The sequence below is a fragment of the Lontra canadensis genome, unplaced genomic scaffold, assembly GCF_010015895.1.
Source record: "Lontra canadensis isolate GAN:19392208 unplaced genomic scaffold, GSC_riverotter_1.0 scaffold135, whole genome shotgun sequence".
Classification (NCBI taxonomy): domain Eukaryota; kingdom Metazoa; phylum Chordata; class Mammalia; order Carnivora; family Mustelidae; genus Lontra; species Lontra canadensis.
In genome coordinates this window covers 646,408-669,404 of record NW_022631129.1, presented here as the reverse complement: position 1 = coordinate 669,404, position 22,997 = coordinate 646,408, and the positions used below count along the sequence as shown (strand labels likewise).

At 44.4% G+C, this 22,997-nt stretch overlaps 1 protein-coding gene across 9 annotated transcripts in view; it reads right to left on the bottom strand.

Moving 5' to 3' along the window:
* Positions 1-8,995: 8,995 nt before the first annotated feature.
* Positions 8,996-22,997, bottom strand: part of HERC2 (HECT and RLD domain containing E3 ubiquitin protein ligase 2) — a 232,745-nt gene continuing 218,743 nt past the window's right edge. For 6 of the 9 annotated variants that reach the window (XM_032843119.1, XM_032843122.1, XM_032843123.1 and 3 more), the window contains 10 exons: positions 22,390-22,577; positions 21,972-22,169; positions 18,331-18,414; positions 14,649-14,790; positions 14,285-14,479; positions 13,520-13,632; positions 12,734-12,924; positions 11,730-11,835; positions 11,129-11,341; positions 8,996-10,019 (listed from right to left, as the gene is read on the bottom strand). In XM_032843119.1, coding sequence (XP_032699010.1) covers positions 9,747-10,019; positions 11,129-11,341; positions 11,730-11,835; positions 12,734-12,924; positions 13,520-13,632; positions 14,285-14,479; positions 14,649-14,790; positions 18,331-18,414; positions 21,972-22,169; positions 22,390-22,577 — 1,703 coding nt within the window. In that variant the 3' untranslated portion in view covers positions 8,996-9,746. Of the gene's footprint in view, positions 10,020-11,128; positions 11,342-11,729; positions 11,836-12,733; positions 12,925-13,519; positions 13,633-14,284; positions 14,480-14,648; positions 14,791-18,330; positions 18,415-21,971; positions 22,184-22,389; positions 22,578-22,997 lie in introns of those variants that run through there. The other 3 variants (XM_032843125.1, XR_004380894.1, XM_032843126.1) reach the window with 3 other exon arrangements.

Here is a 22,997-nt window from a genome sequence, read left to right as displayed (position 1 = left end):
CAAGGATCCAAAGGGCCTCTGGGCCTCCTGGAGCCTGTGCTCCTAGAGCACAGTCCAGGGCTGGCCACAACCACAAGTGAGCCCAAGTAGTCTGATATAAGGTCCAGTATGGCATTTCAGACACCTTGTGTCAGATTACTGTGCACATCATGTGTAGACACAGCCCACAGCCCACATGTGCTGTGCCTGGTGACTCCATTCACGTGGGGCAGGACACCTGTGGAGTTCATGACCACAGCAGAAATGCAGACGCATCCATGCTCATCCGTGAGCCTGAGCATCCTCCTCAAACACCTCAAGAAACACAATAAAGAAGAGAAAATGTCACAGGGAGCAGGGAGTATGAATGTGCAGGCACCCTAAATGGTTACTGCCATCCTTACAGAATAATAGCCACACCTGGGGAGCCTTGGTGTGCAGGCCGACAGGTCCAAAGGAGGATCGTGAAGCACCAGGAGGGCAACTATGGCTGGCCAAACATATAGTTTACTAATGCCTGTGTTACTAATGTTCACCTGTGTTAATAACATTCACCTGCTGACTCAGCCTGGCCATTGGGCTGACTGCATCCTTCCTTCATCTTCCTTCATCACAAGCCCCTAATGTTCTTTATGTAGCTGTTGAATGTTTGTGGTGGGATCAACTATCCCTGCTCCAGGAATGAGTGCATGCTGCCCAAATTATGGAAGAAATCCCACCCCTGCCAGGGATTGGCATCTACATGTCCCAACACACATGGCAACAAAGCCCACACAGAGCAGAATTCCATGCTGGACCAAGTTTCAAGCTCTCCATCTCTGGGCTCTTTAGTCATTGCTAACCCATCCTCTTGGTTGTTGAAACCAGGTTCAATTAGGGATTCCGGCAGTTAAGAATGAGGATTGAATGGAGGTAATGTTGTTGGAAACTACAGCATAATTCATGATGCTGGTGCTGTACCATGGAGAGGTTCTGAATTTCTTCAGTCAGAAGTGACAGGGGACGGTCTCAGAAATGATGTGGTGATTCCTGAGCTGGGCAGGAACACTTCACCAAAATCTAACCATAGAGTCACACTTTTCGCAGATGACTTGAGAAACTCCTGAGAGAAACTCCAAAATAGGAGCTATCTAAATGTTCTTAGCAAAGAGAAGCATCATTGGAATCAGATATAAAAGCTAAACAAAGGTGGCTCTTTCCAAGTATACAGTACTTGAATGAATAAATTCTGAAATACCTGTAATAAAATCCATTTGCTTATATGATGTAAGTAGCAGTGGGTTTTATATGGATGTGTGGATGCGCATATTTTATGTGTTTGTGGGTGATCCAGTGAAGTGCCCTGGGCTTCTTACCCTCAACAGACAGATATGACTCAGAGCCATTTCCATCCCAGTCTTCCACTCTCACTTCACATGGAAATCTTCCAGAAGCTCCCCTTTGCAAATCCTACCTTCTCTCAGGGGTTGCTGTGATCACCCACTGTGCAGGCCTCTCTGGCCACCAGCCTTTCCTGCTCTGACTGCATAGGCTGCACATCCTGTTCACCCACTGCTGCCCACAGATTGTTCCACTCAACCCAGCCTCACTGACCCCTAAGAGATATAGGAGAGATGGGACACTGGCCAGACAGCCAGGGTAGCTGTCTTCTGTCCAGCCAAGAGAGGGACCTGAGAAAGAAAAACCAAATGCAGACTTACATGGGTTCCTTTATCTACTGCTGTGTAACAAAATAACAACCAAAATAACAACCATTTTATCATGCTCCCAGATGCCATGGGTCTGGAACTCAGGCACCATGGAAAGAGATCATCTGAGCCCCAGTACAATTAAGGTAGCACAAAGGACTGAAAGCAACCTGAGACTGGGGACTGGAAGCATCGAGAAGTGGCCTCACTCATTTCTGTTGTAGGATTATATGCCATACCATGTGGCTGCTGCCCTGATCCTTGGACTTCTTCACAGCATGGTGGCGGGGGCCCAAGGACAGGAACTGGAAGCTGCTAGTTCCTTCAGCCCTGTACCCAGGACTGGCAGGTATCACTGCCATCATACTCTACTGGTCAAGCAATCACAGAGGCCAGGTTCAAAGGGTTCTTGATGGGAAAAATGTCAGAGAACATTAGAGCCATATTTTAAATCACCACAGACTGCATCCTAGCCAAGGATTCAGTCAGGGAACAATGAAGGCATGATGCAAACAATGAGAGGAATTCTAGCCTTCAAGTCTGCACTTTGAAGGCAATTTAAAATGTAATGAGCTGTGGAGCAATAGGAATTCTCATTGCTGGTGGAAATGCAAAATGGTGCAGTCACTTTGGAAGGCAATTTGGCAGTTTCCCACAAAACTAAACATACTCTTGCCACATAATTCAGCAGTTGTATTCCTTAGTATTTCCCAAGGGAGTTCAAAACTTATAGGCACAAAAACCTGCACACAGATGTTTATAGCACCTTTGTTCATAACTGCCAAAACTTGGAAGGAAACAAGATGTCCCTCAGTGGACGAATGCATAAGCAAACCATGGTATATTCAGACCATGGAATATTATTCAGCAGTTAAAAAAAAAGAGCTATCAAGTCATGAAAAGACATGAAGGAACCTTAAATTCATTGCTAAGTGAAAGAAACCAATCTAAAAAGATTCCAACCATATGACCTTCTGGAAAAGGCAAAACTGTGAAGGCAATAAAAAGATCAGGGTTTTTGTGGGGAGAGGAAAAGGTAAGTAGAGCACAGAGGATTTTTTTTTTTAAATAATTTTTTATTTATTTTTTAATTTTTTATTTCTTTTCAGCATAACGGTATTCATTGTTTTTGTACCACATCCAGTTCTCCATGCAATCCGTGCCTTCTCTAATACCCACCACCTGGTTCCCCCAATCTCCCACCCCTCACCCCTTTAAAACCCTCAGATTGTTTTTCAGAGTCCATAGTCTCTCATGGTTCACCTCCCCTTCCAATTTCCCTCAACTCCCTTCTCCTCTCCATCTCTCCTTGTCCTCCGTGCTATTTGTTATGCTCCACAAATAAGTGAAACCATATGATAATTGGCTCTCTCTGCTTGACTTATTTCACTCAGCATAATCTCTTCCAGTCCTGTCCATGTTGTACAAAAGTTGGGTATTCATCCTTTCTGATGGAGGCATCATACTCCGTAGTGTAAATGGACCACATCTTCCTTATCCATTCGTCCGTTGAAGGGCATCTTGGTTCTTTCCACAGTTTGGTGACCGTGGCCATTGCTGCTATAAACATTGGGGTACAGATGGCCTTTCTTTTCACTACATCTGTATCTTTGGGGTAAATACCCAGTAGTGCAATGGCAGGGTCATAGGGAAGCTCTATTTTAAATTTCTTGAGGAATCTCCACACTGTTCTCCAAAGTGGCTGCACCAACTTGCATTCCCACCAACAGTGTAAGAGGGTTCCCCTTTCTCCACATCCTCTCCAACACATGTTGTTTCCTGTCTTGCTAATTTTGGCCATTCTAACTGGTGTAAGGTGGTATCTCAATGTGGTTTTAACTTGAATCTCCCTGATGGCTAGTGATGATGAACATTTTTTCATGTGTCTGATAGCCATTAGTATGTCTTCATTGGAGAAGTGTCTGTTCATATCATCTGCCCATTTTTTTATATGATTGTCTGTTTTGTGCGTGTTGAGTTTGAGGAGGCTTTATAGATCCTGGATATCAACCTTTTTTTTTTTTTAATTTTTTTTTTTAAGATTTTATTTATTTGTCAGCGACAGAGGGAGAGCGAGCGAGCACAGGCAGACAGAGGCAGAGGGAGAAGCAGGCTCCCCGCCGAGCAAGGAGCCCGATGTGGGACTCGATCCCAGGATGCTGGGATCATGACCTGAGCCGAAGGCAGCCGCTTAACCAACTGAGCCACCCAGGCGTCCCTGGATATCAACCTTTTGTCTGTACTGTCATTTGCAAATATCTTCTCCCATTCCGTGGGTTGCCTCTTTGTTTTGTTGACTGTTTCCTTTGGCACAGAGGATTTTTAAGGTAGTAAAATTGTTCTGTGAAACTACAATGATAAATATTGGTTGCAAAAAGTGTATCACTCTGGTGGGGGCAATGTATGTGTGGGAACAAGGCATATATGGGAAATCTCTGGACCTTCTGTTCAATTTTGCTGTAAATATAAAAATGGCTCTAATAAAAGTCTGTTTTTAATGTAAGGTGCTAGAAGAAAATTCATTATGTAGATTCCACAGTCTATGGAAACAAAAATCTTTGAAAAGTGGCTGGGGTGGGGCCCACCAGGCAGGGCTCTCTGTGGCTGAGAAGGGCCTGCTCCTCACACCTGCTCACCCATGAGGACAGTGTCCCTGAGTCTCCCCACCAGCAGTAGGTCTATCCCCACTCTAGCCCTGGTAAGTCAGGGGGGCAATGTTGAGAGTCCTGGACCTGTGCCGGCTCCACTAGGACCAGTGTGTCGACCACAGGTTTCCCTGTGCCCTGCCTTGAAACGGATGTTACTGCTTTGAGAAATTATGGTACCTCCAAGGGCCTCTTTCCAACCAAGCGAACTAAAGGAGGAGAGATAGCAAAGGGACCCAGGCAATGGTGCGTCCATTGGGCATGCATATGCACAGGAGAGTGTAAAGCTGGGACTGCGGTCATAGCAATGCTGTACAAGGAATTTCCCATGGACAATAGTGACATCAAACGCCTGTGGCCACTATGACATGCCAGCAAAACCAAGCACAGGAGGCCAGGGACCACTCTTGGCCCAGTGGGAGAGTTTACAGTAAGTGGCCCATATTGCACACAGCAGAGTTCACCTGCCAACAGGCCAAAAGACCCCGCAGTGAAGCAGGGCTGGAGGAACCAGTTCTCAAGCCTTCTGGTCCGCCTCTCCCCAACCCGTGTTCCTGCACTTCAGCAGACAGCTCAGGCACCCACCTCATGCGGCCTGCAGCCAGGGAGGGGTGTCAGCATTGGGACATCTACCTGTACCTTCTGAGAGCAGTGCCAGGCTGTCCTGCCTGCAGGGTGGTGGAATAACCGGGTATCCTGGGGTACTCCCGTGGCCACTTTAGTCTCAGATGGGCTCCCTGTGTGTTGGAAGTCCCTTGGTTGGGGGACTTCTTCAGATCCACAAAGGGCAGGAGGTTCAGCGTGGGTAGCCCTGTGGTTGGAAGGACCTAGGGCTAATACCGTGGGAGTGGGTAATCCCTCATGGCCTCTTCCTGAGTGACTATACAAGCCCTGGCCAGCCTGCCTGGCACCCTGGAGCTCTGGCAGGAAAGAGGCTAGGCTCTCAGGTCAACACACCCACAGAAGGAGCCTTGCCCCTAGCCCCTCCATGCCCAGGACTCCTGCCCTTCTTACTGAGCCTATCAGGATTTCCAAGAGACATGTCCTAGCAGAGATCCTTGCTATAAAGTATTTACCTACAAAAATGCAAATGATTAATCAGCCTTGTCAGTGCTAAAGCTTGAGGTGTACTGAGATTAAGAGCTAGTAAGGATCAGAAGACCCCAGGCCACAGAGCAGACTGAAACCCCAGGGGTCTCCCACGCCATGTTCCCCACCTGCCTGGGCTAGCAGACCCAATGTGAAGGGGGCCCCAACTCCAGTGCCTGGCCCCACATGTGAATAGCCAGCATGTAGTTGCCCATACCTCAGACTTCTCCATTCTCTTCCACTATCCCTAAATTAAAGTATCTTGGCTAGTTTTGCAAGTCAAGACAATTTACCCATATATGGACTTAGGAAGCTTTTTCTGGAATACTTAGATTTCTAGTTAACCCAGATGTTTCTAGTTAACAACCTCAGAAGCCAGTGGTCCCCTTGATGCTGGACAGTATTCCATGCTGATGAAATGAATAACCCACCTTAGTGTTCATTGTTGAGTACCTGTCAGCCAGGTACTGCTTCCACATTCTCTAGTGCTCAAACAACCACTGGGGAGATTGCCACCAGTTGTAGATGATGAGCTGTATCTTTCAGAGGTGGACCTGTCCGAATTGGGCCACGGGTCCAGAAACAGCACAGAGCCAGCAGTCACTCCTGCAGTCATGGATCAAGTGGTGGAGCAGGGACTACCTATAATACAACCACCCAGTGCAGGGTGGTTGTATAGTAGGTACTGCTGGGTTGTACAGAGCTGGGGCATGCTCAAGAAAACCGATTCCAGCTCCTGAAGTTTGTAGTTGGGATCTGAAGGATGGAGCGTACCAAGTGAATAAACTCAGAGCAAGGCAGATGGCCATTTGATTGTATGGAGGGCAGACAAGTTCAAAAAGAGGCATGAGAGGCTAGCAGCCCATGAGCAAGCACTAGGGAGAGGAGGCTATCAGACCCCAGGGGACAATACTGGAGGTGGTCTATGCTAAGAAATCCAAAAGAATTTGTCAGGGATGCTAAAGGTGAACACTAGTGTCAGGCACCGTATTAAGTTTTTGTAAATTTAACAGAGGCAGCTTCATACACATTGTAAATGTGTATCTGCTACTTTTATTGGTAGAAAAACACACGAGGGACACCTGGGTGGCTCAGTGAGTTAAGCATCTGCCTTCAGCTCGGGTCATGATCTCAGGGTCCTGGGATGGAGCCCCGCATCAGGCTCTCTGCTCAGCGGGGAGTCTGCTTCCCCCTCTCTCTCTGCCTGCTGCTCTGCCTACTTGTGATCTCTCTCTCTCTGTGAAATAAATAAATAAAATCTTAAAAAAGAAAAAAAAGAAAGAAAGAAAGAAAAACACACGATACATCACACCATCTAATTGCCTCTGCAGGGATTAATCCACAATTCAAAACGTTAATGGAACCTGCTACTAAAATTAAGGAATCTTCATCAGTGACTGAAGACTTCCACTCCTAGCACAGTTTGGGTCTATGTTTCCCACAGTTTATATTTCCATAAGTTCTGCTACACTAATTTCAGTCTGCCAAAATGAACCATAACTTTAGGCTTCATACATCAGGTAAGATTGAAGAGTTAAATTGAAGAGGATAGGTAACTGTTTTAGAGACTGTCTTGGACAAAAATGAAGAAACTGTTACTATGAAAATCAAAGTCTTTTTTTTTTTTTTCCTTGAGTGGAAAAACTGTAGGAAACAGATAATCTTCCAGCATTTCTGAAGGTAAAGGAAAAGAGCTCCTAACAAGTAGGTCTCAGGCAATTGCTTCTGAACAATGTAAACACAACAGAGACAAAGCCAGGTAGGTGGAAGGTGTTTCCCTGGACCACACTTCCGGTAATGACTTTGCAGTTCCCTCCTCTGCAGCAGTTTGACTCAGAACGCTTTCTCATTCAGTAATTTTTATCTAGGTCCTATCTATCAATATTTACCATATTTGAAATTAAAATTAAAATGTTTTAAAATATTCTTTCATTTTAAAATAAAATAAGCCCATTACTTATTTTTCTTTTGAGATCTGAGAGAGTGAGAAAAAGAGTGAGTGAGTACAAGTGGGAAGGGCAGATGGAGAGAAAGAGAATAGACTCTGTGCTGAGGGTCGAGCCCAGTGTGGGGCTTGATCCCACAACCCAAGTCAAACCGAGAGTCAGATGCCTAACCAACTGCACCACCCAAGTGTCCCAAGAAACCCATTATTTATTAACATGAATACTATTCTGAAAAATATATTCCAAAATTAAAAACATTAGTGATTTTCTGAGAAGTAGCATTAAAATGTTTATTAATCTTTTTACTATCTGGCTTATGAAAAGATAGTTGGAATCTCATTTCGGTTTCTGCCATCCATATATTACAATATAGTTTTGGTTGCGGGGTATGAAAAAAATTTTGTTTCATGCAGATATATAGTTGGAAATAGGAGGACCTCATGGGACACCATGAAAGGGAAATGGAGGGGTTCTTGAACAAGACTTTCAGAGCAGCTATTCTAGAGACAAAAGACATTTGTCAGTCCACATGTTTGGGGGTTGGCCCACAGAATGTGGGTGGAGGGACAGTTCAGTTATGAGCATAGGCCTTGCCTGTTTTCAACTGTTCTCTTGCCTTGGGTAGTCAGAAGGGCATGTGAAGAAGAGCCTGGCCCATCCCATTGTCTAAAGCCATTCAGCCGAAACTAGCCAATCCAGATATGTGAGAAATAAATGTTGCATCTTGCATGCCACCAAATTTAGAAGTAGTTTGTTATGCAGCAAAAGGTGACTGACAACAAAAAGGTTGGTGATTTGAAAAATGCCTCACAGATTATAGAGATTTTGAGCCAAAGTAAAAAAGATTAACCTGGGCATTCACAAATTTGGTCATAGATAAATTCCCAGAAACTTTTTCTTTGGATTTTCTAATGCAAAACATTGTGTCCCTGAATAAAGAAATAACCCCTCTGGGCGCCTGGGTGGCTCAGTGGTTAAAGCCTCTGCCTTCGGCTCAGGTCATGATCCCAGGGTCCTGGGATCGAGCCCTGCATCGGGCTCTCTGCTCAGTGCAGAGCCTGCTTCTCTCTCTCTCTCTCTCTCTCTGCCTGCTTCTCTGCCTACTTGTGTTCTCTGTCTGTCAAATAAATAAATAAAATCTTAAAAAAAAAAAAAAAAAGAAATAACCCCTCAACATAAAACATCTCCTTTTGCCTTCATCTAGTTTACCTCAAGTTTGAGCATACCAGGCCTGTTAGCCAACTTTCCTATCCTATTCTCAGTCTTTCCCTTTGCAGAGAACTTGCCATTCACACAATTCTAGAACATGCAGCTCTCAAATCCTATCCCATGGCCAACTGGACCAGAAATACACCCCGTGACCCCAGACCAATGGGATGGGAACCAGGACAGGCGAGAGTGGAGGACAGGGGAACAGATCCTGAAGGCTCCTGGTCCTCAGATCCCAACACCAGCCACTCCCCTTGGAATGTTCCCATTCTTTTACCCATTCCTCCTTTGTCACTGGAATGAGTTTGGTTTTTGTTTTTTTTTTTTTAATCAAAAATGTATAAACTAGATGGGAATGGCTTTAACTAATGCTCTATCCAAAACTATTTTTTGGTTGTAGCACATTCACCAGTGCTAGTCTAACCAGATAAGACTCAGCTTACAATTTTATGACAGATGTTTTATTTATAGGGAATTAAAATTTAGAGATATACAGGACACAAACATTATATATAGTATACTTTCTATGATAGATATTGCTCACAGAAAGGCCTCAATTCAAGTTACATACTGCATATGCTAAAATGTGCACCTGGGGAGAAGAAGGAGATCAACTTTTGTTTTGGTTTTGGTTTAAATAACCTCTAGATGCATTTAAGTAATACTGATCATTTAATGTTCAAAAAACTTTTAATAAACAAATTCAGGGTAATATTAATTGAAATATTTATAATACGATTCAATCATTACACAGGATTTCCAATGTACAATAAAGACAATGCACAACACTTGAAAAGAAGAAAAAAGAAATAAAAACAATCTATTGCACCCACAAGTAAAAAGGCTTTTTATTCATTTTGGGGATGCTGCAATTCAGTATTTATATAAACATTTACACATTGTAGTAAACACAGAAGTCCTACATGTAATGCAGCATTATGGGTAAGACCCTTTTAAGTCTCAAAAATAAATGTTAGTGTCCACATAGTTCCCCCATGTGCAAGGCTGATTTCCCAATCATTATTCCATTCATTGTTCAATCATGAGTGATCAGTCACCCTGCCCACCCCCATGCATTTTAGAGACCTAATATTTCTCATCAAACACACTACCTCCTGCACTCTAGTCTGCAGCACTCTGCCTCCTCGCTTAGTCTCCTGGTGGCTTGCAATGAATGGCATTTCTCCATCTCAGTGTCCTGTTAAATAATCCTGTGTAGAGTCTGAAGCAAATGAATCCACATCCTCATTCTCTGAGTCGTCACTGCTGTCATCGGCAGCTGGCTCTCCTGTAAGGGCTATGCGAGCATAATCATCTGTGTCTATCGATTTGCAAAAGTGGATGGCATATTTTAGTTTCTCCTCCAGCACCTGCTTACAGGAATATCTAGGCAACTTCAGCAAAAAGAAGCAGGTGTAGGACTCAGGAAGGAAGTGGTCAGGAGGGTTGTATTTATCCAATACCTGTTGATGAAAAAGATGTTAAATAATCAGAGACTATGTACAAGGACAGGTAGAACTGTTAATCTATTTTATTATGTTCATTAGACTCCTTACTCTCACAAAAATCATAACATTTTTGGTTAAGAATAACGAAGTATCAGAAAACAAATACTCTAGCTCATTTTAGAAATTAAAAGGAGCAACTCAGTAATTCCTAGGACTTATAGTTAAGAATAGTAATTGGTTACTGTGGCAATTACTTTTGACAAATCAGTGCTGAGAACAGGGTCTGGCACAAGGCAGGCAGAGGACACAGGCTCAGCACGCACCCACATGGGGAATTCTCCTTAAACCCATTAGCCCCTTTTGACTACTACAGATAAAACACTATAAAGCCAGCAAGAATTCTGGACCCAGGAATTACCTACTTTTGGAGAGAAAAACTACATGTTGGTCTCAAAGATCTCTCTGGCAAATGACTTCTATTGCAACTCCAGTCAGAGACTGGTCAGGCTGTGCTCAGGAAGGAGCCCATCCCCAAACCTTTCAAACATGGAGGAAGAAAGGACCCTCCACCCTAATCTGCCCCTCCGGGAAGTCCCCCATCCCCATGGTATTGCTACCTGGAAAATCACACCTGTTGCCTCAGGATAGAGGAGGGAGGGGGGATCATCACTTCACCCCATGACTCGGCAGATAAACAAAGCCTGTTTCTGACCATTGGACCACAGAGTTAGAACTCAAAGCAAAACTCTTGTTCTCAATCTGATGGGTGCTCTTATTTTTCCCAATAAGCAACATTACTTAATTTACCTAATTCAACCAAAGAATCAAATATATGTTTTAAAAGACACGTGTGCTCAAAATCTCAAATATGCTGACATAATAGCACTATCTTCTGGTGGTGGCCAGACAAATTTTCCAGAAGTAGAAAGTGAGACTTAAGATCTATAGTCATGAAATTTTGAGCAATCAAATCAAAGAAGTTGTGGGGTGTGCTTTTTATTATCATTTCCAGTAAAAAGGAAAAAACCATGTAACACAAGAGTCCCATTTTCTAATGAGCTATAGGATCATGTGCAAGGAGCATGCCCCTACAGCGGACACTACAAGATATGCAGGAATCGCACCTGGATGACAAAGTCTCTGCCCCGGAAGTCGGCGATGGTCCTGGGCAGTCTTGTCCGACCCCACACAAATCGAAGGAAGAGGGAGCGCTCTGTGTTGGAGAAGGACTCCATCACCTCCCAGAACCACTGGATCAGGGATGCAGAAGGCTCAATTCCTTTGTAGGTAGCCACTGACTTTAGGAGATGCAGAGGGATATCTGGACTGCCACATACCTGCAAAAGGACATACCATCAGGGCTGGCTGACACTTCTGACTTTTCGCTTCAGTATAGAGTCAATCCCTCTTTCTACCAAGGCTTGTTTCAGGCAGGATGTATGTGAGAGGCAGAGTGGACAGTTGGGGGGTTGGGTCCCATGTGTTCAGGTGGATGTGTACTTGACCCTGTGCTCCACTCTGGTGTGGGATGGGGGCTGCAAGGAAAGGAAGGACACAGGCCGGGAACACCCACTTTTCAAACATGTTTTCACTTCATCTACCAGGCATAAGCATATTTCAGATGTAAATTAAGTGCAAGATTTAACTAAGAAATTAACTAGTGGCACTGATTTGGTGGCTCAATGTGAAAAGGCAGTTCTAGGGCAGCAGCTCTCAAGGGCATACCATCGTCTCCAATTCATATCCAGTGAACAGAGAAAGAAGGGGGACAGGCACGACTCGGGCCATTCCCTCCCGAACGGCAGCCACCTGCTCATCAAATTCATGGAGTCTGAAAGAAAAAACTCACTTTGCATTTCTATCTTTGGTAACGTAGGTCTTGTCCTGCTCATAACAAGCCTTACCCCACAGATGACCAAGGCATTAGTTCATAAAAATAGCATCACAGAGCTTCTCATAGACTGAGTTCACCTACATTGGCACATAGAGGATAATCTTAAAAACTACCTAGAGCTTCCAAGACACAATTCTTAATACTTATTGCATACCCAGGAAGGAGCCAGAATTAGATGTGTACCAGAGAACCAGGCTCCACAGCACCCACAGTAAGATCCCTCTGGAAGCAAATACTGTGCTCTCAGGGCCTTCATGACTGGTGAGTTAGGGCATAGGGCAGAAATGAACACAAAGGGACAGCAGAGCACACTTGCCAGGACCACCCACAACCAGAACTCAGCAGACAAAGCCCAGCCAATGTGCAATCTTACCAAGTACCTGGCCAGGTGCTTCTGGAGAACAAAATCCACTGTGTGGACTTATAATGTCAGGTGGAAAGAGCAAGGAGCAGCAGAAGCTAGATGGGTGGCTTTGCTGAGGGCCAGGCAGGGGTGGGACCAGCCCTGACACAATGCTGCCCAGGAGAGTTCACAGAGGGGCACCTACAGGAGGGCATCCACAGGTCCTCTGAGTTCTGCCTGGAGAGCTCCCAGAACAGCACAATTCTAGCCACCTTGGTTTTCTAGTCAGAGCCAGGAATTTCAGACAAGAATAATGAATACTCTGATTTGGATTACAAAATAAGATTTGATAACTATAGATCAGTAGTTGTTAGAACCAAGTCTACTAGCATTTTACTGTATGGGATTTCTGAAAAATGCAGCCATCCAAGCAAACTATTTCCTATTTTTGCTATTTACTGAACCAAAACAGTAGAAGGCAGATGACCCCACCTGTAGTTTATTGCCAGCCGGACATACTCTGCACGGTTGTCCAGGGTGATGTGTGTATACTTAGAGCTCAGCTGGATGTCCTGGCCACTTGCACTTGGCACAGTGAAGGGCAGGCTCATTGCCTCAAACTCCTCTGAGGTGGCTTCATTGTCACGGATGTACATGAGCCCAGGGATAAAATCTTTATCAACCTTTCGAGGGAAAAAAGGGAGCCCACATGTTAAGTCAGGGTCTTTACCACACTTCTGACTGTAGTTCAGCCATGACGGCGCCTCAGTCTGCACTGGGTGTACCTCAAGGCTGCTGGTGCATTATAAATGCCAGAAAATAAAAGAGACCAGCAGTGAGAAAGCACTTCACACAGGGAGCTGAGGAAAAGAGCTTTAATTCAAGGAAGTCCTTAAAATTAACCAACAGCCACTGGTTGGAGACAGATCCCGCTGGTTGGAGATAGTCGTGGTACCAAGGGAAGTATGGCCACAGGGAAGATGCTGGCTGTGGTCAGCCAGTCATGCCTCCCCACCTGAAAGCCAAAGCCACCACACAGCCATTCACAAGCTCTGATCCTCCACAGGAAAATTGGGTGAATTTTCTTATCTGACAAGATTTCAAGTTGCAAAAGCACCACAAAATAGATGGTCTATCAAGTTCCAGAGGCAAATTGGCCTAACATCCACAGACCTTCTTTGCTACTAGAAGGCACTCTCTAGCCAGGGGTGCCCCCTGCACTCTGTACCAGGTACACTAGGTGTCACATTTCCCCATCCCCACTTTCCTGGTGGTTACCTCACTGAGGTCTGCAATGGTGAGGCTCATCCCAGCCAGTTGCTTCCAAACAGGCTCAGCCAGGTTGAGGCTCAGGGGACTCCCAGTCCGGATAGCGATGCCCAGTAACACACCTGCTCAGTCAAGGCACAAGTAACAGGAGATACTTGGAAATCAATGATAAAACATATAGTTCAATTAACACCACAGAATAGCTCCACACTGGGACTCAGTGCCTTCTAAACCAATGTTACCCAAATTCATGGAGACAGGTCCATCCTTAATACATTTTGTCCTGTTCTAAATTCATTGTTTCCTTTTGTTCCTATGGGCCTAGTTTCTAACTCTTCTCTTTGTACCAATACGTATAAGCCACACAGAGGCCAATCTCCATTCCTTTAAAACAGATGGGGTTTCTCAAGGAAGGTAGGCACAGCACCAGGAGAGGAACAGGCAGCAACAGGAGCACTCAGCACATATATTTAATGGAACAGGAGGGAGGGACTGACCAACTACCAAAACCCTTCAGATCTGACCCCAAGTTTCAGACACATTTAAGCTGCAGAAACATGGTATTTCAGATCCTTGATGCGCCAGACATTTTCTGACCCCTGGCACCTAGCCACTCACTGATGGCTGGCTCTACATGTCCCTGCACCTACACAGTGAGAAAGTTAAAACCAAATACTCAAAATATTTGTCATTCCCAAGACAGAGCAGACATTAAGTAACTGGGGCACACATAACCACATAATTGAGGCATCATGCCCATGCAAGAAGGCCCACCCAGAAAGCGGAACATGTTGGTGTGCACGGACGCCCTGGCAGCGGGGCTGAACAGGTAGCAGTCGCGGTTGGCCCCTGACTCATCTCTCCCATTGGGCGTCACGATCAGAAGTGGGGTGAGTCCATTCTGCAGTTCTTCACAGATCTCAGCTATGGACTCACTGTAGCCACCACCACAGTCATCCACAGATTCACCTTGAGGGAAAGGAGAGTCAGCAACACTTAGTCACACCAGCAAAGCCCTGCAGGGTGCAGCTAGATGAACTTCTCAGCTCTCCCTGTAATAATGCCCACTGCACTACTGTCTGTGCTCAGACTGCCAACCCTCAGGACCACAAGCCTGCTAGTGCATGCAAGTTCTCACCCACAAATTTGACTTTCCAGACACGGTGGGGGAGGAGGAGGCTGTCGGGGCTAAATGAGCTCATCTTAGCACACATCTGCCCAAAGACAGACTTGGTCCCATCAGGGCCTGCTAGGCCACCTTTACTCCTTGAACGTTTGACCTAGAGAAGAGAAAGAAATAAATATGAAACAGCCACAGCAGCAGAAAGCACACGGCTACTATCTTCCACAGCTAATCAGCCCTGGGACATCTGTGGCAACAATGAGCCCTACAGCCTCTCCCCCTCTTGTTACCCTTTACTCCTCTGCCCTGGTCACCAGGGTAGAAGTCCAGCCAGGATTCTGCTGCTGGACCTAAAGAGCTGTCACGAGTGGAGCCCACAGTTGAGGGGAAAGGAGTGTGAGACCAATCTTTGAGGTTCTCAGAGGGTTTGTGTCCTCAGGCCTCACAAACGAGGGGCTCACTGGACAGCTGTGCTAATGAAAGCTGTGCTATCATGATGGGAGACATGACCCCTGCTCACCAAATGCATGTAGCATGTTGCCACAGCATAGCACCCCTCACGACTGGTGGCATCTAAGTAAACATTCCCTCAAGAAATTATAGACCTCGGTTGGCCATTCACATGGGTACAGCCCATGCGGTCAGTAACTATAATATGATTTACCTTCACACTTCATAACTTTAACCACGGCCAACCACTTTACCACACTGCCTCGGCCTCCATGAATAGGATGCCAGCAACTCCAAAAGCAGCCCTCCTTAGAAGACTATCAGGACTCTGAGCTTCAAACCAAATGGCTGAGACCAAACCTGGAGGCACCACGTCATCCAAAACAGAATCTTCCTCCCCTCCCTTACTCATCTGCATGTATCCTACTCCAACCCTTGGGGGTCACTGCACCCCCCCAAGTACAATCACTTTTTCTACCTGTATTTCTCACCCTAGGCTAAGAATTTCAAACAGATCAGACCAAGAGCTCTCAAGGCCCTCACCTAGTAGGGGCTCAGTAACCCTGCAGTTTTGTAGGCTACACAGTACTTCAGAATCACCTGAGAAACTCAGTCTAAAATAATGGCAAAATGGAAAGTTAAGGAAAAATGTTCATGAAAATGCACTTTTCTGTTGCTTCATCCAGCTAAACTCTCACAATCCTTAACTTCTTAGTAAGTTCTAGGGTGAGTTTAAATAGCAAATACTCACACACAAATAATCATAAACAACACTTATGAATAATGACAATAATGATATTAGCTTCCTATGGAATGAAATGTTCTTTGTGCCACATATTTGACTGTATGTTCACAAATGTGATTTCATTTAAACCTCACAGCAGTTCTTCAAGGTACCCAAAATCCCTGGAGGAAACTGAGCTACAGAAAGGAAGATGGATGTGTCCATCCATGAGAAACAAGATGCAGACCCATCTTCCTACTCTGAATGTCACATCATCTCCATTTACAATACCAATTAAAAGAAACTGATGCTCTTGGCTCCTCTGAAGGAAATGGCTATGAGAACACAGCTATGACTCTGCAAGGACAAGCAGGCACCTGTGTACTTGTGGCTACTTCTGGACAATAGGAATATCAGTCATTTTAATTGCCTTTAATCTGAATTTTCCAAATTTTCAGAAATGAGCATGCTCATTAATTCTGCAATAAATTTTAAATAAAAAATTTTTAGGTACAGTGATATTCAGATTCTTTTATAAAACTAAATCATATTCAAACAAACAAAACCCTCCAGGAACATGCCTATGTTTTACTATCTCTAGAATACTCTGCACAGACAGTATGAGAATATCTACAATGGCATTCCCATGGGAGAAGGTGGATGCCAGCAGCAATCTATGGCTACAGGACAGCTGACACCACCTTTCTGGATCAACTGGTATCTTGAGCTCAACTTGGATTCATGGAATACATCCCATTCTCACCCTCTGTTCTATTTTTGATTAAAAAAAAAAAAAAAATTCCACCCTTGTGGAAGATCTTTCTAGCTTCAGGAGGAAGTATGAAATCTGAACTGAAAAGGACCTAACTCTCATACCAGAGGGCCCCAAGGTGTATTAGAGCACCCATGGTATGCTACATTGAATGCTGTTTATGTGCATTTAAAAAATGCTAATATGAATTTGTCCTTTACCCATTCTGTTTTTTCAAACATGTACTGAACATTTTTTACATAAATGCTGGAACATAAAGACAAGAAGGAAAGAGGTGTCCAAACATGATGAATGCAAAATCAACATAAGAGAAAGACAGAAAAGGCATGAAAAACCTGGGTTCCACATCACCAAGGCTCAATGATTCCAAAAGCCCAAGATCTGAATACCCGTATCAGGCTTCTGTCCCTGGCTAGGCACCCCTGTATGTGGCTGGGGCAGGCATATGATCTAGGAATGCCCAACCATCCGTGTTAGTTGAACTTTCCTCACTTATAAACTTCAGTGCTTAAGACCTAACTACATAAAACAAACCAAAATGATCCTCAAGGTGGGAAAATAAAAACTTTTTTTATAAACCTAATTAAACAGCCCGTTTGTTTGTAGAGTGGGCTGACTGACCTCCAGCTTAGCATTAAAGAGTCTGACGTCAGTGAAGGGACTACTTCCATCAGTGTGGTCACATGTGTTCTCCAACAAATGACCAGAGTTTGTGTCTTAATTCAAAAATGCCCCCAAGAGCAACTCTAGAAAAATGTCTAGTCATGCAACCAACATCAGGGTAAAAATCATGTGTTAATATAAAGGAACAAAGAATTTGTTCTTAGTAACTCTCTGTTTCTGTTCCAAGAGGTAGGGCTATTTCATTTGCATGTTAAATGTCAAGTATACACAACATCATAATCAGTGGTGGAGTTCTCTTGTTTTTAGTTAATTTTTTAAACTGTTAAGTATATCTACACTTAGCAGCAGGTTTAATTCAGAGATGGCCTACTTTTCATTTCTCTGATTACTACAGAACAGTATTAGTGATTCTGGTCTATTAAGTAGGCAAAGACAGCTATCACAGCCAGAAAGGGTGTGAGGCTGGTGGAAATAGGAATTGTCCCCACATACAATTTGATGTATGGAGTGCCTCTGACTGGCCCTGCTTCTCAGAACCTAATACAAGGAAGGCAACTGAAGACACTTCTGTAGTTGGGGCGGTGCTGAGAAGCCCTGCTATATCCCAGAAAAGTGGGCACAGCCTTCCAGCACCCTGCAGAGAAATCTGACAGAGGAAACTAAGAGAACATGGGGTAGGTGGTCAGCGAAAATAATCCCACAGTCTCACTGTAGGGCAAGGAGAGGTGCTTACAATGTAATAAGGGGAAAAAAGGGCAAGTTACAAAAGAGACGAATCCAGTTTCAATTATGACAAACATACAAGCACACCTCTAAATGTCAGCAGTAGTTATTACTATTTGGTAGAAATATGGTCATTCTTACTTCTCTCTCTTTGCTTATCTGTATCCATCCTTCTGGATTATCTGAAATAAGTTTTTCTGACTTCTGTTACAAAGAAAACAATTTACATTCCCACTGGAAGCCTCAGCACCACAGAACATCACAGATAGGTAGCACCTTGCTCTCTAAAGCAAGGACACATGAGAAAGTCTGCTCTTATCCCAAGCTGTGGGGGGCCATGACTCCCAACGACAAAACCATCTTATCTAAGAACTGTTAGACTAAGAACAGTTTTCACTTGTTACCTGAATCCGGTTCAACTCTACCACAGGACCATGCTGGCGATCTCGCACCATAGTTGCTTGTACTACTTTTCGGAAAGCTGCCTCCTAAAACACGACAGATGGACAAAATTTAGAATCTGCTATAGGAAATATTATTACCCACAGGTTTGTTTTAAATATCCTTTCCTAAGTCAAATTTTCTTTTTTTAATTTTTATTAAGCTCAATTAGCCAACATTAGATTTTGATGTAGGGTTCAACAATTCATTAGTTGCATATAACAATATGTGCTCTCCTTAATACCCATCACTGTGTTACCCCATCCCCACACCCCTCTTTCTGCAACCCTTAGTTTGTTCCCAGAATCCAGAGTCTCTCATGGTTTGACTCCCTCTTTGATTTCCCCGCTTGTTTTCCCTCCCTTCCCCTATGGTCCTTTGTGCTACTTCTTATATTCCACATATGAGTGAAACCATATGATAATCGTCTTTCTCTGCTTGACTTATTTCACTTAGCATAAAACCCTCCAGTTCCATCCACGTCGATGCAAATGGTAGGTATTCATCCTTTCTGATGGCTAAGTAATATTCCAAAAAGTCAAATTTTCTTAAGAACAGTAACTACAAATGCTCTTTTCTGAATCATGAGGTGGTGTGGGGGGCACAGCCTGGAACCCATCCACAAATCTATGCAGAGGCCCACCAGTGCTACATGTCCCCTATTTAGAGGCAAGAGGAGCCCACCACACTCTGGTGGAGGTCCGGAGACTGGTATATGTCTGCTCTGACTTAGGACTCAGGCCAAGCCCAGAGGATCGACTAGAAAACCAAGGGCTCCAAGACAAACCACAAGTCCACATGGCAGGACTGACATTAAACACTATGCCTCACTGTCATTGTCCAGACAAAACCACTAAAGAGCAGCAGGGGCAGGGGGTCCTACAGGTCAGGACAGGCTCGGGGTGGGGGTGGGGAGACCAATGAAGGAGGGAACATATAGGTACCATATACTGAAAGAAACCTGGAATACCCAGGGCAAAACAGCAAAAAAAGAGAGTGGGATCCAATATCACCCAGGCAGAGGCAGGCCCGCCATGCTCATATGGACTAGGGCACAGGCAGCAGCAGTGAGGACAGGAATAGGGAAGGAGACTCAAGAGACTCAAAGAAGGTAGGATCAGTGGGAGTCCCAGGTCTCTGCCAAATGGATAACCCTGCTCTTGTCCAAATACAACGTGGCCAGGGAAGCCCAAGGTACCTACAACAGGGTCTAGGTCCCTCTCCCAGGTCAGAACTCCAGCCTCTGAAAGCAGGAAGTGCAAGAGCCCTAAGCAGCCCAAGGAGGTGGCCTCAGAAGCAGAGAAGATCAAGTGAAGGTGTCAGAGAGACAACCAGCCCATAGAGGCGAACCCACCACAGCACACAGGGGCTCACAGAGGTGCATCCATCACCACGCACCCTTATATAACACCTACCAGCTACTTTTGCCCTCCTCTCTGCCTAACTTCTGTTTTACTAATTGCCCAGAACAAAGGCCAGTTCCTCCTCCACAGGAACATGCATTTCTTTTCTCTGAATGGTCTCACCCATCTGGCTCTCCTGTGGTGCTCTCTCACTTCTGTACTCTGAATTGCATCCTGGTAATAACTCTCCATGGTCACAAGCAACATACAGTCCCAATTTTCCAACAGATATGATCCTTTCCTACCCAGGACCAGAACAGAGGCCTATTACACATCCACACCCACCCCAAGGGTGCCTGCTGGACTCCCTCAGCATTCCTGCTGTCCCAGCCGTGCTCACAGCCTTCAGAACACTCATGCAGTCCATGTGGACATATCCTGCCTCTCACTTGGTTTTCTCCCTATGTGGGAAGGCTTTTTCCCCTAGCTGCCTATTCTCGCCTCTACTCTGACAGATTAAAAAAAAAAATGGTAAAAGGGATCAAATTTCCTACTTTTTATTATTAAAAAATGGTTGAAATTTCATTGAAATATCAATATTCATATCAATGTTACCTACACACAATTTTTTGTTTCCCAACATCGGAGAGATGTTACCATTACCACAATCCTTATCAATGTCCACCTGCCTCTAAGCTACCCACTAAAATAAAATGTGTGGAGATGCCTATGTGGCCCAGTCGGTTAAGTGTCTGTCTGTGGCTCAGATCATGATCTCAGGGTCCTGGGATCAAGTCCCACATCAGGCTCTCTGCTCAGTGGGGAGCCTGCTTCGCCCTCTCCCTGCTATTCTCCCTGTTTGTGGGCACTCTCTCTCACTCTCTAACAAATAAACAAAATCTTTAAAAAAAGAGAAAAAAAGATGTGTGTACCAGTCTCCTTCAGCTAAGTGCCAACAAAGCCAATCCTGGGGGGAGTGGGGGAGGATCTGCTCGGATGGGACTCCAAAACATGTAGATTTTATTATTTAAAAAAAAACAACAAACAAAAAAACAAAAAAAACAATGTGGGGCGCCTGGGTCTCAGCCAGCTGAGCATCTGACTCTTGGTTTCAGCTCAGGTCATGATCTCGTGGGTCATGGCATCAAGCCCTGCATGGGGCTCCATGCTCAGCAAGGAGTCTGCTTGAGAGTCTCTCCAGCAGACTCTTCCCCTACTTGCATGCGTGGGGGCTCTCTCTCTTTCTAATAAATAAATATTTTTTTAAAAAAATAAAATAAAAATTAGGGGCGCCTGGATGGCTCAGTTGGTTAAGCGTCTGCCTTCGGCTCAGATCATGATCCTGGGGCCCTGGGGTCGAGTCCTGCCTCAGGCTCCCTGCTCAGTGGGGAGCCTCCTTCTCCCTCTCCCTCTGCCTGCTGTTCCCCCTGCTTGTGCTCTGTCAAATTTAAAAAAAAAAATCTTTAAAAAATTAAAAAATTAAATTAAAATTTTAAAAAAACCTTTATTTTGATAACAAAATAGGCCACAAAATAGGTCTCAGAATCTTAGACTCTTCAGAATTAGGAGTCCTCAAATCTGACCTCTGTGCTTTTTTTTTGGCACAAATATTTCCCCTATTACACAATGGTTCTTTTAGGATATCCTGTCAATTTGCTTGCCAGAAACTTAACTCCTGAATCAGACACCCTATTTCTAAAAAGCTCAAATTATTACAGATGTCGATGGGTCAAAATCTGTCTGGTGATTTTTATGTGCCCTCTTTCATGATTCTATTCACAGCCTGTTAAAAATTATCCTTTGACAAGGAATCTCTATACATCCTGGTAGTGAACTTTCATCTAAATCATCTAGACTATCAGGCACCCTCTCCTGGACTTCCCTGGGGAAGATATTAGCTTCTTTTTCCTTCCTGCTGCCAGTAGAGATTTGCTATAATGCCTCAGGCTAGCCAAGTAGAGAACATTGCCAAGAAGGCTTAGTTTTGCAAACCACCCCACCCTTTTGGGGAGGTGGGAGGCAAGTGGGAAAATACCACACCACACTAGTAATTTTTTAATGTAAGCTCTAAAAGAGAAGACATTTTTATCTGTTTTTCACGGATACATTCTGAGCACCCAGAACAGAGCCTGCCGTATAGTAGGTGCTCAATGAACATCTGCTGAATAAGCTTTATTCTGTATATTCTCAGTTCGGGAATTTTCATTGGATTAAAACTGAAAAACCAGTTTTGCCTATAGCAAAGCTTACTACAAGAGTACCTTTCCCTGGGATATCAGAATTCCTCGCAGAGTGTCAAACCCCACAGAAGGCCCAAGTCCAGTTTCATCAAGAGAACCTTCCAGGTCGAACATGGGGATACAGGGGCAGAAGAGCTCTGAGATGTGATGTAGCAGAAGCAGCCGATTCCGCAGTGCTATTATGGGGATTTCCTGCAAGTGATTGTATTCCATGGGAACCTGAAACATTGAAGCTGCATTAAGTCAAGTTAGGTGTCAAATGCACAGATAAGCCATAGTTTGTAGATGAATTCTGAAAATATTTTTTTCAAAAACACCTCTGTAAATATACAATGGAAAATGAAGTGTGAGTGTGGCCTACATGCATAATTCGATACATAGATAGTAACTTTGTCACTACTTATACACTCCTAGCCCAGCTGGCCAAATCCGTACTGACCTGTGCAGGAAGTTTCCCAGCGCTGGCAGGCTTGCTGGTTGACCAGGCAAGGGTATGTGCTGAGCCACAGGCCACACGGTTGACCTTCTTACCCTGAAGGGCAGCTACCAACCGAGGCCTCTGGATGGCATTTGTAGTTCCATCTCCCAGTTGTCCCTCATCATTGTCGCCCCATGTATAAACTTCTCCTAAATGAAGTGAATTTAGAATAAGAACTTGTATACTGGAACTAATGAAAGCACAACCACCAACATTTTCCCATCACAACCATACTTCCTTCAATGGGGTGTTGATGATCACCTGTCTTGAAGGTCAACTTCATGTGCGACCTACATGTCTCATCATAACACCCAAAGAGGTAGAGTGCTTCTCAGAACTCCTGACAGTCCTTGCTGGCCAATGTGCCTTTTCTAGTTAAGAGGCACAAGATTCTGGTCTTAAAATAGCATTTGTTCACAGGACCAAGCACATAACTGCAACAGTTCTTAATCAGAACAGTAATAGTAAAACAGATGATAATACCTTAATTGCCCAAATTAATTTTTTATGTTAAATGGAGAGGAAAACTATCAGTTTTTTAAAAAAACACAACCAGTGGCACCTGGGTG